Source organism: Crocodylus siamensis, chromosome 8 (assembly GCF_052110815.1).
Source record: "Crocodylus siamensis isolate JL-2025a chromosome 8, ASM5211081v1, whole genome shotgun sequence".
Taxonomy (NCBI): Eukaryota; Metazoa; Chordata; order Crocodylia; family Crocodylidae; genus Crocodylus; species Crocodylus siamensis.
The window spans coordinates 56861043-56876270 of NC_143402.1; the positions used below are offsets into that span (position 1 = coordinate 56861043).

At 61.0% G+C, this 15228-nt stretch overlaps 1 protein-coding gene across 4 annotated transcripts in view; it reads left to right on the plus strand.

The window, feature by feature from the left end:
* DOCK6 (dedicator of cytokinesis 6) overlaps positions 1 to 15116 on the plus strand; it is a 33876-nt gene extending 18760 nt beyond the window's left edge. For 2 of the 4 annotated variants that reach the window (XM_090059464.1, XM_090059463.1), the window contains exons 26-49: positions 351 to 464; positions 916 to 1077; positions 1935 to 2074; positions 2352 to 2521; positions 3352 to 3506; positions 4262 to 4444; positions 5031 to 5157; positions 5352 to 5436; positions 5609 to 5705; positions 6128 to 6262; positions 6765 to 6917; positions 7355 to 7513; positions 8344 to 8444; positions 8944 to 9136; positions 9789 to 9932; positions 10314 to 10445; positions 10901 to 10915; positions 11718 to 11843; positions 12081 to 12170; positions 12497 to 12733; positions 13043 to 13186; positions 13333 to 13439; positions 13985 to 14133; positions 14839 to 15116. In XM_090059464.1, the coding sequence (XP_089915590.1) occupies positions 351 to 464; positions 916 to 1077; positions 1935 to 2074; positions 2352 to 2521; positions 3352 to 3506; positions 4262 to 4444; positions 5031 to 5157; positions 5352 to 5436; positions 5609 to 5705; positions 6128 to 6262; positions 6765 to 6917; positions 7355 to 7513; positions 8344 to 8444; positions 8944 to 9136; positions 9789 to 9932; positions 10314 to 10445; positions 10901 to 10915; positions 11718 to 11843; positions 12081 to 12170; positions 12497 to 12733; positions 13043 to 13186; positions 13333 to 13439; positions 13985 to 14133; positions 14839 to 14849 (3129 nt within the window). In that variant the 3' untranslated portion in view covers positions 14850 to 15116. Of the gene's footprint in view, positions 1 to 350; positions 465 to 915; positions 1078 to 1934; positions 2075 to 2351; positions 2522 to 3351; positions 3507 to 4261; positions 4445 to 5030; positions 5158 to 5351; positions 5437 to 5608; positions 5706 to 6127; positions 6263 to 6764; positions 6918 to 7354; positions 7514 to 8343; positions 8445 to 8943; positions 9137 to 9788; positions 9933 to 10313; positions 10446 to 10900; positions 10916 to 11717; positions 11844 to 12000; positions 12171 to 12496; positions 12734 to 13042; positions 13187 to 13332; positions 13440 to 13984; positions 14134 to 14838 lie in introns of those variants that run through there. The other 2 variants (XM_090059465.1, XR_016443761.1) reach the window with 2 other exon arrangements.
* Positions 15117 to 15228: the final 112 nt, after the last annotated feature.

Genomic DNA, 15228 nt, shown 5'->3' on the forward strand with positions numbered 1-15228 from the left:
CCAATCCTGCTACCTCCCTCTGCCTGTCCTGGCCCACATATGTCTGCCTGTCCCTTCCTCTTGCAATCTTCCTCCCCACCCCCCATTATCCTTCCTGCCCAATGCTTGGAGCAGCTTCAGGAGCCCCTGTCATCTATCTCTGCTCTTCCCAGGCCCGCTGGTATACCCATGTCTGTCCCTAGTACCTGTCCCCCCCATTTAACCCATTCCTTCCTGCTTGGGTCCCTCCCCTTCCATCCATCTATCTATGCCCATGCATTTCTTCCCCTCCATTAACCTTTCCTGCCCTGTGCTTGGGTCACAGCCCCCCCCCAACATCTCACTGTCTCCTTCTCTGCCTGCCCTCCCAGGACATGGAGCTGGCGGAGCGCCTCAACACCAGTCTGGGCTTCTTCCTGGCTGACCTGCTGTCACTAATGGACCGTGGCTTTGTGCTGGGCCTTGTCCGCGCCTACTATAAGCAGGTCCTGTGGGGTGGCATCAGGGGACCAGAAAGGGAGTAGAAGGTCTGCAGAGCTGGGGTGGGGGGGCTGTGGGGGAGGTCCAGCCAGCAGTAGGGGAAGGGGGTCCATGCAGTTGCACAAAACCCTGTGGAGAAGGGAGGGGTTCTAGGACCAGGAGAGCCCTGATGGGAGAGCAGGAGGGCCTGATGGAGGGAGGGGAAGTCTGTGGGGCTGGGGGGCCTGTAAGGGACCCAGGTGGGGGCCTGATGGGGGCAGGGGAGCAGGGGAGTCTGGGATCCTATAGTGGAGCAGGGGTGTCTGGTGGGCATCTGTTAGGGCTGGAAAGGCCAAGCTGAGGCCTAAAGGGCTGGGGGGCAGGGTCCAGCCTGGCTTAGAGCTCTGCCCAGCTGTGGGGGGTAGAGGGGCGAGGCCATGACCTGAAAACCGCCCCCTCCCCCGCATCTCCCAGCAGGTGGGGGCACGGCTGGCGACTGCTCCAAACCCGCAGGTGCTTCTGGGGCTGCAGCTGGATCTACTGCGCGTCGTCTGCAGCCACGAGCACTACGTCCCCCTCAACCTGCCCCTGGGCAGCCTCTCGCCTCCTGCCTCGCCCTCACCTTCTGTCTCCTCCCAGGTAGGCCCTGTCCATGGCTCCTCCTACCTGCCACAGAGCCCAGCCCAGCTTATCCCACCTGCCCACAAGACGTGCCCCCACAGCCTACCCCCCAAGTGCTACAGATGCCCACCACAAGCTCTGTTCCCTTGTGGCCCACATGCTTCGTACCACCTGCCAGGCCCCACCCACAAGCCATGCCCACTGCAGCCCCTCCCATGTGCTACAGAGCCTTGCCCATCCTGTCCAAAAAGCCATGCCTACCACAGCCCTTGCACGTGCCACTGAACCATGCCCAACCTGGCCACATGCACCAGGTTCTTCCCCCTTGTAGCCCCTGTGTCCTCTGAATTAGGTGCCAGGCCCTGCCTACCCTCACCCATGTCACCCCTGCCATGCGCTGTAGGCTCCACCCCCTTCTTGCCTGTGTGCTCAAGGCTACCTGCTAGCCTCTGCCAATCCTCACGTGTACAAACCATGCCCGTTCAGCCCCACCCAAGTGCCAGGGAGCCATACCCCTGTGTCCTCCAGGCCCCACACCATCCATAAACCACACCTGCTACAGCACCTCCCACATGCCATGGAGCCAACCCTGCCCCAGCCATTTGCTCCAGGCTCTACCCACCCCATTTACAAAGCCTGCCCATGTGCCATGAAGCCCGGCTCACCTGATCATACTCTAGGCTTCATCCCTTCACAGCCTCTGTGCTTCAGGACATATGCCAGGCTCTGCCCGCAAACCATGTCCATGCCACCAAGCTATACCCCCTCTACCATGTACTCTATGTGGCTCCACCTACCCTCACCCCCATGCCATGCCCAGCCCCCTCCTGTGTCCCCATCACACCACACCTGTTCATGGTCCTGCTCTTGCCCAGGGCTCAGCCTTTTCCAGTCAAGCACCGGAGCAGCGCTGGGCCCACATGCTGGAGTTGTCAGGGCCCTTCCGAAGGCAGCACTTCCTGGCGGGGCTGCTGCTGTCCGAGCTGGCCCTGATCCTGGAAGCCGATGGGGACAGGTAAGTGGAGGAGAGACTGGGGATGCCTGGGTTCTTAGTACGGGGGAGGAGTGGGGTGCAGAGCTTGAACACCTGGATTCTCTCCCCAGCTCTGGGAGGGGAGTGAAGGCTGGTGGCTTGGAGCAGGTGGGTTGGGAGCACAGACACCTGCATTACCTGGAAAGGCAGTGGGCCTGGGGGGGTCATGGGGAGCTAGGAGCCTAGACACCTGGGTTCTTTACCCAAGCTCTGGGAGAAGGGGGCTGGGGGCTCTGACCCCCACCCTGTACCCCACCAGTGCCTCGGCCCTGCAGAAGAAGGCTATAGGGGCCCTGCACAACCTGCTGTGCAGCCATGAAGCTGACCCTCGCTTGGCCGCGCCTGCTGCCTGTGCCCTTGTGGCCCGTCTCTACCTGCCACTCATCACCATCGCCATGGATGTGCTGCCTCAGCTGCATGATTTCAGTGGTGAGCCCAGCCCTGCCCTGCCCAGAGTCTCTGGGGAACCCAGGCATCTAGGCTTTTGCTGCTGCTCCCTGTTCTCACCACTTGACCTGACCACAGGGAAGAACCCAGGTGTCCTGGTCTCCAGAGCCAGCTCCCTTAAACTGGCCAAGGGAGACCAGCAGGCAATGAGAGAGTCCCTGTTCCCCCAAGCACTACTGGGAGTAACAAGGAATAACAGCCATATATTGACAGAGAGTAGTTTCAGGTTAGATATCAGGAGGCGCTACTTCACAGTCAGGGCAGCTAGGATCTGGAACCAACTTCCAAGGGAAGTGGTGCTTGCTCCTACCCTGGGGGTCTTTTAAAAGGAGGCTAGATAAACACCTTGCTGGGGTCATTCATTCCTGCCCAGGGCAGCGGATCGGACTTGATGATCTGCTCAGGTCCCTCCCAACCCTACCAACTATGAGGACCCAGGCATCTGGGCTTCCAGCCCCCTCTGTTTTAACCCTGTGTCACCCCCACCCCCCGGAGCTGAGAGAGAACGTAGGTGTCCGGGCTCCCAGCCTCCCCTGCTCTAACCTGCCCAGACCCCACTTCTCCACCTGTGGTGGGCTAGACCCCAGGTGTCCGGGCTCTTGCCTCCCCGCTCCCGCTCTCACCACTAAACCTGACTGTCCTCCCACATGACAGGGAAGAACCCACACATCTTGGGTTTTCTGCCATCTCTGTTGTATCCTAGCTCCTCTCCCAAACCAGGGCAGGGGAAAGAACCCAGGTATCCTGGGCTCCAGAGCTAGGATAGAGCCCAGGTGTCCGGGTTTAATGACACTGCTCTCCTGCCTCTGCAGAAACTCACAGCCCACGTGGGCGCCTAGTCCCGTCCATGCTGGGGGATGACGGTGATGGAGATGGCAGCACCATCAGTCCCTCAGTGGCTATGGCCATTGCGGGGTCACCCTTGCCCCCTGTGCCCCGGCCTTGCCCCTCCCCGGGGCCGGCAGTTGTGAGTAGCCATGGGGTGGGTTGGAAGCAGGGCCTCTTCCCTGGGACCCTGCCCCCTCCAGGCCTGGACACAGAACCCAGGTGTCTGGGCTCCTGCTGTAATCTCGTGCACCCCACACCCTTCCAGAGCTAGGAGAGAACCCAGGCATTTGGCCCCCATCCCTCCCCACCCCAGAGCAGCGATGAAACCCAGGCATCTGAGCTGTTCAGACCCCCAGGGCCAGGGCCAGAACCCAAGCATCTGGGTTCCCAGCCTGCTCCTCCTTCAGCTTCAGCCCCCTTCCCCTCCCAGAACTGGGATAGAGCCCAGGAGTCCAGGCTTCTCATCCCATTAGATGCCCACTCCCATCCTGGACCTGGGAGGCCCCCTCCTACTCCATCCCCTCAGTCCTGCCCCCTCCCTGAACTGAGAGAAAATCCTGACATTCCAGCTACCCTTTCTCACTACACACTCACTCCTTTTCAAGGCTGGGGATACAACCCAGTTGTTCAGGCTCCCAGCTCTCCCTGCCCCCTCTTTCTCCTCTTCCACCCAACCCCCTCAACAACAGAGAATCCAGGCATCCCAGCTCCCCCTCTCACTCAATGCCCACTCCCCTCCTTGAGCTGGGAGAAGAACCCAGGCACCAACTGCCCCAACCCCAGTTGTCCCTCCCAGAGCCCCCCCATGTCCCCATCCAGGTGCCAGGCAGGGACAGAACACAGCAGAGCTGCCCACCCCCACTGTGCCCTGACCCCCTGCCTTGATATCTGCAGGGGGGGCGGCCGAGTGGGGGGCTGGCACCAGAGGCGACACGGGAGCTGCTGGGCTGCCTGCTGTGGGTACTGAAGGGTGCAGACCCCAATATCCTGCGGGGCTGGCTCGCTGATCTGCCCCCTGCCCGCCTGGCCCGGCTACTCGACCTGTTGCGCCTCTGCACTGCTGCCTTCTGCTACAAGGTGTGGGGGTTGGGGAGGAGAGAAAGGGGGGCAAAGAAGGGGTGTAAGGGGAGTCTGGGTCAGAGCTGGGTCATGTGTTGGTATGTGCATGTGTGTTGCGCTTGTGCATGTGTTGTCTGCATGTTGCGTGTGTTAACATGCATGTATTATATTGGCAGACACATGTTGACATGTATGCTTGTCTGCATGTGTGTGGTGTGCATGCCTCTAGATGCATATGCATACAGGTATGTGTTGGCATGTGCAGGCATGTCTGTACGCACGTGTGTATGGGTTTGTGTTCACATGGACATGCATGTCTGTGAATAGATAGGGTGCACAGGTGTATGTCTACACAGGTGTGCAGGTATATGTACATGCATATGTATCTGCATCTTTCTGTGTGCATATGTATAACCTCTAGGAGGGCTGCACATAAGCGTGGGTAATTGTGTTCCTGTCTGCATGCATAGCTATGTGTGTCTCTACACATGTCACTCTGTGAGCAAGGGGGGCAGGTCGGGGTGAGGGCTGGAGGGTTACACATGTGTATGTGCTCACTTGTGTGTGCATGTGGGCAGTGTGTGTGCATGTGTCCTGTGAGTAGGGCCGTCCAGGTGGAGAGCGTGGGCACCGCTTGCCCCTTGCCCAGTCATTGGACATGAGGGCACGGCTGGAGGAGGCCATCCTGGGCACTGTGGGCGCCCGCCGGGACATGGTGCGCCGCAGCCGTGGTGAGAGCCCCCGCAGTCTGCCTCAGCTTCAGCCCCCAGCCCCAGCTGCCCCATATCAACTCCCCCTGCCCCTCCAAACCTGCTCTAGCATCATCCCTGACTCCTCCTATCTTGTGAACAGCCCCACCCCCCAGGCTGGGAGCATGGCTGGGCTTCTGGGCCGGCCCCCCTACCCTATAACACTGTTCCTCCAGAGCGCAGCCCCTTGGGGCCACATGAGAATGTGCGATGGAGGAAGAGCCTGACACACTGGAGACCTAGCACTGAGAGACCTGATAAGTATGTGGGAAGGGGGTGCAGGGGGCACTGGGGTGGGGGCATAAGGCTATGCCCATAAGGGATGATGGGCCCTGGGAGGTGCGGGGCCAGGCTGGGAGGGGTCCTGGGCTGAGGGGACTAGGTCTTGTGGTGGGGCAGGGTCTCATATCACTGTCCCCCCCCACCCCCCCAGGACCAAGGAGGAGGTGGAGCAGGAGGTGCTGGTCGAGGGGAACCTGGTGACTGAGGCCAACCTGGTGGTGTTGGACACGCTGGAGATTATTGCCCAGGTGCTGGGAACAGGCCCCTAAATCAGGAGAGAATGCACATGTTTGGGCTCCCAGATGTTCCTGCTCTAACCCTCAAGGTCCCTACTTCCCTTCACCCAGAGAACCCAGGTGTCCAAGCCCCCTTGCTCTGACCACCCCCCAGCTCCCACTCCCTGTCCAGAGAATGTAGGTGTCTGGGCTCAAATCCCAAAGGATCCCCTGCTGTAATCCCAGAGACCCCACTTCCCTCCCCAAGTGAGGACAGAACCCAGGTCTCCAGGCTCCCAGCCTCCCCCACTTGCTGTTGCTCCCCAGCCCCTACTCCCCCTCAGAGAACCCAAGTGTCCAGGCTCCTAGTGCCCCCTGCTCAAAGCCCCATGCCTCAGAGCTGGGGAGGGAACCCAGGCATCTGGGATCCACCTGCTCTGACCCTGTGCCCACAGACACTACCGCTGGCCGAGGCCCGGGACAGCTTGCTGGGGGCGCTGCTGCGGGTGCTGCTGCACAGCATGGCCTGTGCACCTGGTGCCCTCTACCTGCAACACAGCCTGGCCACCCAGCGTGCCCTGGTGGCCAAGGTGAGACCTTCCCCCACCTGGCTGCAGGTTCAAGCCCTATGCCTGGCATCTCGTGGATCTTGGGTGGAGGGAGGGTCCCTAATGGGTGGGGGGGGTGGGCTGGGGGTTGTGGGGAGGCTAGGTCTGTGCCCAGAGTGTGGAAAGAACCCAGGTGTCCAGGCTGGCACCTGACCCTGCTCCCTTCCCAGAGCTGAGTAAAGAACCCAGGTGTCTGGGAGAGAACCCAGGCGTTAAGCCCCTGACCTTTCTGAGCTGGAGAGAACTTGCATGGCCACCCCACTGCCAAGGCTGGGGAGAGAAGCCAGGCATCCAGGATCTATCCCCATTCCCCCTGCTCTAATCATGCTGCCCCCCACCCCCCTCCTCCAGCTGGAGAGAACCCAGGTGTCTGAGCTCCCAGCTCCCCCTGGTGTAAGTCCCCAGCTCCACTTGCCTCCCAGAGTTGTGGGGAGAACCCAGGCATCCAGGGGTCACTCTCACCCCATCTCCCTGTTGTGGGCAGTTCCCAGAGCTGCTGTTTGAAGAGGATGCGGAACTGGGAGCTGAGCTTTGCCTGCGGCTGCTGCGGCTGTGTGGGAGCCATGTGGCTACAATCCGGGCCCACGCCAGTGCCTCACTCTACCTGCTCATGCGCCAGGGCTACGAGACTGCCCATGTGAGTGCCTGGGACCCCCTGTGTTCAACCTGGTGACCCCTCAACTGAGGGAGTCCCCCTCCCCCCTCCCATGCCCTGGGGATCTATCCCCTACCCTGGAGACCCTCTAATGTCCTTCCTGTGGGGACTCCCTTCTGCTATGGGGACCCTCTGTGCCCTGGAGACCCCCTCCCCACACCCAGGGAGCCCACTTTGCTCTGGAGACCCTCACAATGTCTTGACCATGACCATGTCCTGGGGACTCTGCCCTTTGCTCTGGGAACCTCAATGATCCCCTTCTGCTGCCATGCATCTACTTCTGGGGGGGAACACAGCTGCTGAAAGGGGGCAGCCTGCCCTGTCCTGTGCAGAGCAGCATGGGGGGGCTCATATATGCAGAGGGGGAGGGCTGGGGATGGGGCACAGGGGTGACATTCTCCTCCTCCGCTGCCCCCCAGAGCTTTGCACGAGTGAAGCTGCAGGTGACACTGTCGCTGTCTACATTGGTGGGGACGTCACGGAGTCTCAGTGAGGAGCATCTACGGCGCTCATTGCGCACACTGCTCACCTACGCCCATGACGACCCCGAGCTGCACCACAGCCCCTTCCCAGAGCAGGTAGCTGGGCTAGTGGGAGGAGCCTATGGAAGCCCTGCCCTGGGAATAGGAGAAGTGTCAGGGAGCCCCACCCCAGGTGGGAGGTAGCTTGGGGAGCCACACCCCCTTATGGGAGGAGCCACAGGGAGCTCTGCCCCCTGGTAGGAGAGGTCTTGAGGAATTTCCCCCCCTGGGGTTGGGGGGGAATCTCTAGAAGCACTACCCCCTAGGGGGAGGAGTCTCTGGGAGCCACATGCTAGGGTGAGTGGAGTCTCCAGGAGCTTGTGGGGGCCCTGGTAGAAGGAGCCTCAGAGAGCCCTGCCCTGTAGCTGGAAGGATACAGGGAAACCCCATCCCCTCGTGGGAGGAGCCTCAGGGAGCCCTACCATCTAAGGAAGTGGTCTCCAAAGTGGGGTGCGCAGACCCCAGGGGGTGTGCAAGACAATCCATTGAGGTATGGGAAGAAAATATTAGAACTTCTATTTATATTTATATAGATATACATATATTGGAGATGCGTGCTCAAAAATTTTTTACTGGTAGGGGTGTGCGATCAAAAAAGTTTGGAGACCACTGCTCTAGGGGAATGGAGCTTCTGGGACTCCCTCCCCCCCTCCCTGTGGTGGGAGGAACTTCTAGGAGCCCCACCCTTAGGGGAGGAGCCTTGGAGAACCCAAGGGAACCCTAATGCACCTAATTTGCAGTGCCTGGCACTGGGGTAGGATATTGGACCAGGCTGCTGTGGGCTCTGGGGAGAACCATAATGCACCTAATGATGTGCAGTGGGTGAGGTCTGGGGAAAGTGGGCACCAAGCCCCCTGTGACACTTACCAGCTCCCCTTTTCCCCCAGGTGCAGGACCTGGTATTTAACCTGCACATGATCCTGACTGACACGGTGAAGATGAAGGAGCATCAGGAGGACCCCGAGATGCTGATTGACCTCATGTACCGGTGAGGACTCAGGCATCCGGGTGTCCACAGCCCCCACTCCTGTCCCAGAGTGCACAGAGAACCCAGGCATCTGGGCTGCCCTCCTGCTCCAACACCTCAGCCCCCACTCCTCTCCCTAAGCTGAGAGAGAACCCAGGTGTCCAGGTGCCCACAGCCCTCTTGGGCCCTGATCCTGCTGGCCCCCACTCCCCTGCCACAGCTGTTGAAGGAACCCAGGTGTCCAGGCTCCCAGGCTTCCCTGGTCTAACCCTACTAAATCTGCTTCCCTTTCTGAGTGCACACTGAACCCAGGTGTCCAGGCTCCCAGCTCCAACCCCCAACCTGCGAGCTACTTCCAGAGCTGGGGAGAGAGCCCAGACACCTGGGCTCCCAGCCCCCTTGCTCCAACCCCCAGCCCCGACTCCCCTCCCCAAGCTGGGGTGGAACTCAGGGGTCCAGGTCCCCAGCCTACCTGAAAAGGAATCCAGGTGCCCTGACCCTGCCTTCCCGCCCCCTCCAGCATTGCTAAGGGCTACCAGAACTCGCCGGACTTGCGGCTGACGTGGCTGCGAAGCATGGCACAGACGCACGCGGCCCGGGGGGGCCACGCCGAGGCTGCCCAGTGCCTGGTGCATGGTGCCGCCCTGGTGGCAGAATACCTGAGCCTGCTGGAGGACCGGCGCCACCTGCCTGTTGGCTGCGTTTCCTTCCAGGTGAGCCCCTGAGCTGGGCAGGGGCAGGCAATTATTTCGGGTGGAGGGCCGCTTACTGAGTTTTGGCAAGGCATCGAGGGCTGCATGACAGGCAGCTAAGGGCAGATAAGTATTAACTTTCCAAATGTTTTAGGGGCCCCACGGGCCAGATAGAATGGCCTGGCAGGCTGCATCCAGGCTAGGGAGAACCCAAGTACCCTGGGATTGTGGAGAGGGTGGGACCCAGGTGTCCAGTGGCTGGGACTAGGGAGCTGGGGATCAAGTGGGATCCAGGCACCTGGGGACCAGGGGAGATGATGGGACCTAGGTGTCTCAGGACTGGGGAGGTGACACGTCCCAGTTGTCCAGGTGCTGGAGGAGAAGCTGGGACCCAGGTGACTTGGGACCAGAGAGGAGACAGGACTTGAGCAGAGGCAGGACCCAGGTGTCCGAGGTTGATAACTCAGGGTGGAACTCAGGCATCTGGGAGTGGGGCTGGAACCCAGGTGTCCTGGCTTGTGGCCCCTCTGCTGTCACCTGCTCAGACCCTGCTCCCCTCCCGGACCTGGGAGAGAACCACAGGTGTTTGGGCTCCCCGCTGCAGTCCTGAGTGCTGTGCCAGGGAGGGAATCCAGGTGTCTGGGTTGACCCCCCCACCCCCTTCTGCCGCCAGAACATCTCATCAAATGTGCTGGAGGAATCGGCCGTGGCTGACGACGTGGTGACGCCGGGCGAGGAGGGCGTCTGTTCAGGGCAGCTCTTTACAGAACAGGGGTTGGTGGGTCTGCTCCAGCAGGCAGCTGATGCCTTCACTGCGGTGAGCTAGGACCCAGGAGTCCAGGGGGGAGGCAGGTCGGAGACGAGACCCAGGACTTCAAGAAGCCTGGTTGGGAGTGAGACCTAGGAGTCTGGGATAGAAACCAGGAGTCCCGGGCCCTGAATTGGAGAGAGGACCAAGGTGTCCTGGCTTACTGCCCCCTACCCTAGTCAATGTGTGGGTGAGGATGGGATATGGCATGGCTGAGGCCTTGCAATGCGTTCTGGGGGGTTCTTGCTTGTTGAGAGGTGGGGGTTTGGGTATGGAGCTAGCAATAAAGTGATGCCAGGAGGGAGAAGAGGCCTGGGGGAATTCATGGGGGGGAGGGGCAGAGACAGGTAAAATAGGACCCCCAATCCCCCTGGCCCCTCCTCCCTTCAGGCCGGGCTGTACGAGGCGGTGAACGAGGTCTACAAACTGCTGATCCCCATCCATGAAGCAAACCGTGACCACACACGACTGGCGACACTGCATGGGCAGCTGCAGGATGCCTTCACCCGCCTTGCCCAGCCGGTGAGCAGGGGCTGGACACCTGGATTCCCTCCTGGTGCTGGGGAGGGGGATCTGGGTGCCTGGACTCCTGGGTTCTCTGGGAGGAGAGCTGGGTCTGGGAGCCCAGATGCCTGGGTTCTCTTGAAGTTCTGGAAAACTTGGAGGGGGCAGGAGCAAGAACTTGGACACCTTGGTTCTCTGTCCAGGTTTGGAGAGGGAAGAGAGCATGGATTAGATGCCCAACACTTGGGTGCTATTTCCCATGTTGGGGAGGGGGTATGGGAACTGGAAGCTGGAGCTTGGACTCCTGGGTTCCAGCCTTTGCCCTGCTGCTGATTTATCCAGATCCCGTCTCTGCCTGTGCCTTAGTTTCCCCGGTTCACAAGGAGCTATTTGGGGAGGGGGGTGCGTAGGGGTGTGTGGGGTGCATGTCAGCGACCATTAATGGTTTCTCTCTCCCTCTCGGCACCCGGCAGAGTTCTGGCTGGGAGGTAGGCCCGTTATTTCATGTATGCACCCAACTGTGCATGCATGTTCCCCCCCTCCCATTCCTCCCAGCTCCCCCCCCCCCGCATGGTCCTCTCAAGCATAACCCAGGGGTGGGTCAGGAACCTCCATGTTTAATCCCCTTGGGATACTAGGGGCTAGGAGGGGGGTTGGGTGGGCATGGGGTGCCTCTGGGTTCTTTCACTTGCTGGGGAGAGTTTGGAGGGGGGGGGTGTCTTAGGCCATAGGGGATGGGACCCCAGACTGGGGGGGGGGCAGGTGCTGTTTGTGCCCGTGGCTAACTCACTTCTCTTGTGGTTCCCCCCACCCCTGCTTGTTGCTCTGGCCACCACCTCCTGGCACCTGTATTTGGTGAGTTGCCTTGTGGGGAGGGGGAGGTCATTAGCTAATGGAGGCCCTGGCTGCACTCCCTGGGAGGAGCTGCCATAAGGCTTGGGGTAGCAGGGAGGTCCTGCTGCAGGGTGGGGGGTGCCAGGGGCAGGGCTCAGGCTATTGTGGGCCTGGTGTGGTCAGAGCCCCACCCACATCTTGGCCCTGCCCCCAGATCACAACCCCGCCCTTGAGGCTCAATCCCATCCCACAGCTTGTAGCCTGACTCCCTAGGCTCTGCCTTCAAGGCTTAGCCCCATCCCACAGTTCATGCCCCACCACGCCTGGCTCATAGCCCCATCCCCAGTTCATTTCCCCTCCCACCTAGCTTGTAGCTCCACCCCTAGCTCCAGGCCCTCCCCCAGGCTTGGCCCCGCCCCCTGCTTATGCCCCCCTTTGCTCTCTAGGTGCCCCCAGCGGATGTTTGGCACCTACTTCCGTGTGGGGTTCTATGGCGGGCGCTTCGGGGACCTGGACGAGCAGGAATTTGTCTACAAGGAACCGTCGCTTACCAAGCTGCCCGAGATTGCCCACCGCCTCGAGGTGTGCCCGGCTCCGCCCCCATCCCCTCAAGGGTGCCAAGGCTCTGCCTACCTGATACAGTCCTTCTCCCTTGCTCTACCCACACCTCCCACTCCCCTGGGAGGTCCTCATGCTCTTCCCACCTCCTTAGGCTGTGCCCATCTCCCACCTTTCCTAGGTGGCCCCCAGGCTCCCTAGTGGGGGGATGGGGAGGCTGGGCCACGGCAGAGGCTGGGGTCTTACTACGCCCGCCCCCAGGAGTTCTACGCCCAGCGCTTTGGGGATGACATAGTCGAGATCATCAAGGACTCCAACCCCGTGGACAAGGCCAAGCTAGAGCCCAGCAAGGTAGGTGGGGAGGAAGCGCTTGATCCTGGGGCAGGGGATATGGGGCATGGGGAGGAAGTCTTGATCCTGTGGGGAGGGACCTGATTCTGGTGTGGGATGGGGGAACCTGATCCTGTGGGGGTAGAAAGGGGATCTGATCCTGGGGCAGGAGAGGACAAGTGATCCAGGGAAGATGGCCCTGATCTTGGGCAGGAAAAGGGTGATCCTGAGCAGATGGCCCCAATCTTGGGCTAAGGGTCTGATCCTGGGGCAAGTCATGTGTGGGTGCATGAGGAGGAGGACCCTCAATGCCCTAGGCCCACCTGCCCCTCTTGCCCACACCCCAGGCCTATATCCAGGTGACCTATGTGGAGCCATACCTGGAGGCCTACGAGCTACGGGAGCGTGTCACCGACTTCGAGCGCAGCTATGGGCTTCGTCGCTTCCTTTTCTGCACCCCGCTGACACCAGACGGGCGGGCACACGGCGAGCTCCACGAGCAGCTCAAGCGCAAGACGCTGCTCACCACAGCCCATGCCTTCCCCTACATCAAGACTCGCATCAATGTGCTCCACAAGGAAGAGGTGCCAGCGGAGGGAGCCAGCGTGAATGATGCATGCCCCCAGAGGCTGGGGGGGCACGGCAATCACCCAGAGGCAGCAGTGGGGTCATGGTGGTGGCAAGCAGCGAGCTCCCACAGGCGGCTGTGGCGATGTCGATGACAATGGGGGGGTAGTGAGCACCAACCAGCCGCAGGTGCTGCCAGCAGTGTCGGCAGCACTTTCAGGGGGTGCATGTGCACCTGCATGCACCCCCTACACATCATCAGTGGGCGCTGGGCTGGTGGAACAGGAATGGGGGACCTAACCTGACCTTGTGCCTTCTCCCCCCAGATCATCCTGACCCCCATCGAAGTGGCCATCGAGGACATGCAGAAGAAGACACAGGAGTTGGCGTTCGCCACCCGCCAGGACCCGGCCGACCCCAAGATGCTGCAGATGGTGCTGCAGGGCTGCGTAGGCACCACCGTCAACCAGGTGAAGGGCAGGGGGCTGCGAGTTAAGAGTGAATGGCATTGGGGGTGCAGAGCAGGGGGCTGCGGGTCAGGTGTGAGGGGTACCATCAGGGCACAGGACTCGCCCCCCAGCCTTGACCCCTGATCTCCCTTCTCCCCCCCTCCCAGGGCCCGCTGGAGGTGGCCCAGGTGTTTTTGGCTGAGATCCCACAAGACCCCAAGCTCTACCGGCACCACAACAAGCTGCGTCTCTGCTTCAAGGACTTTACCAAGCGGTACTGGCCTGCCCCAGCCATGCATGTTTCCCCCATGTGTGTGCAGAACAACCCCCCCCCCCCGCACATGGACACATGTGCAGTACCCTTCCCACACATGCCTGGCCCCCTACCTGTACAGAACCTGCTTACATGTGCATCCCATACATGTGAACCTCACACACATACACATCCCTCCTGTGTATGCAGAACCCCTCCACTTGTATCTCTACATACGCTTGCACATTCAGTATTATTCATTGGCTCTGCCCCCTTCTCACATCCTGCCCCCAGCCCTATGGCAGCCCAGGTCACACCCCAGCTGTGCGTTGGCTCCGCCCTCAATCACCAGCTCCGCCTATGCCTTGCCCCTTGGCCCCACCCTTAGCACCACCCCCTAGTGGCGCTCTGGCCCCGCCCCCCCTCTGTGGCACTGCTGTCTTCACCCCCTCCTCTTCCCATTCCCTAAGCCCACATCCAGCCATGTTCTGGCTCTGCCCCCAGTTGTCTAGGCCATGCCCCCTTCTGAAGCTCCACTACTTCTCTAACCTGGCCCTGCCCTGCAGGTGTGAGGATGCCCTGCGGAAGAACAAGGCTCTGATTGGCCCTGACCAGCGCGAGTATCACCGGGAGCTGGAGCGCAACTACCAGCGCCTGCAGGAGGCGCTGCAGCCTCTACTAAACCGCCGTGCCCCCCTGCTTCCGCCTCCCACAAGTGAGTGCATGAGCATGGGACCCAGGTGTCTGGGTCCCAGGACTCCCCAGTCTCACCCCCTGCCCTCCTAGACCTTGGGAATGGAACCCAGGCTCCCAGTCATGCCTACTCAAACCCACTCCCGTCCTGGGATGCAGGGAGAACCCAGGCATCCCGGCTCCCAGAACACCCACCCGGACATACTGTCCCCCTAGGACTTGAGGATGGGACCCAACCATTTGGGCTTCCCACCCTGCTGAGTCAAATCCCCTGCCCTCCCAGTGCCTGAAGGTGGAACCCAGACATCTGGGCTCCCAGAAGACCCTGCCCTGAACTGTGCCCCCCTGCGAGCTGGAGATAGAAGCCAGGCATCCTAGCTCCCAGCCCTACCTGCTGGAAGCCACTCCCCCTTCAGGAATGCAGTGACAACCCAGGCATCCGGCCCCCTGGCCCCCAGCCCCACTCCCATCCCTGTCCCTGTCCTTCCAGAGCCTGGGGATAGAACCCAGGCCTCCTGGCTCCCAGCCCTGTCTGCTGGCAGCTGCTCCCTGTGCCTGGGAGGCAGAGAGAACCCAGGCATCCAGGCTCCCAGCCCAGACCCTCAACTCAAGCTAGTCCCTCCATAGCGGGGTGGGGGGAAGCTTGGGGTTTGGCTGTGGAAAGGGGTCACTGGGAGGTGACTCCTTGTGGCACTAACCCTGTGTTCCTCCCCCCACCCCCCTCCAGTGATTCCATGACCCACTTCAGGCTGAGGAAAGTGGATGACGAGAGGCACCTCAGAGCTGCAGCCTGGACCCCTCCTGGGGAACCCCAACACTGGCTTGGGGGAGGGGGGCGCTGAGGACATCCCTACCAATACCTACCAGCCTTGGGGGACCTGCGCTGCTGTCCTTCCCCACTGGGATGTTCACGCCCCAAGCCCCATTTACCTCCCCAGCCCCATTTCCCACTCCCCCCCATTTTATTTATGAAGCAATTTATAAAGAGCCCCCCTTTGTATTCAGTTTGTATGTGGGAGTGTATTTGGGGGGTGATTCTGTAGCTGTGGGGGTAAATGTGGGTCCTGGGAAGGAGGAGGGGCAGCTCCCCCACCGGGAGCGAAGTTTCCCAAGCCGA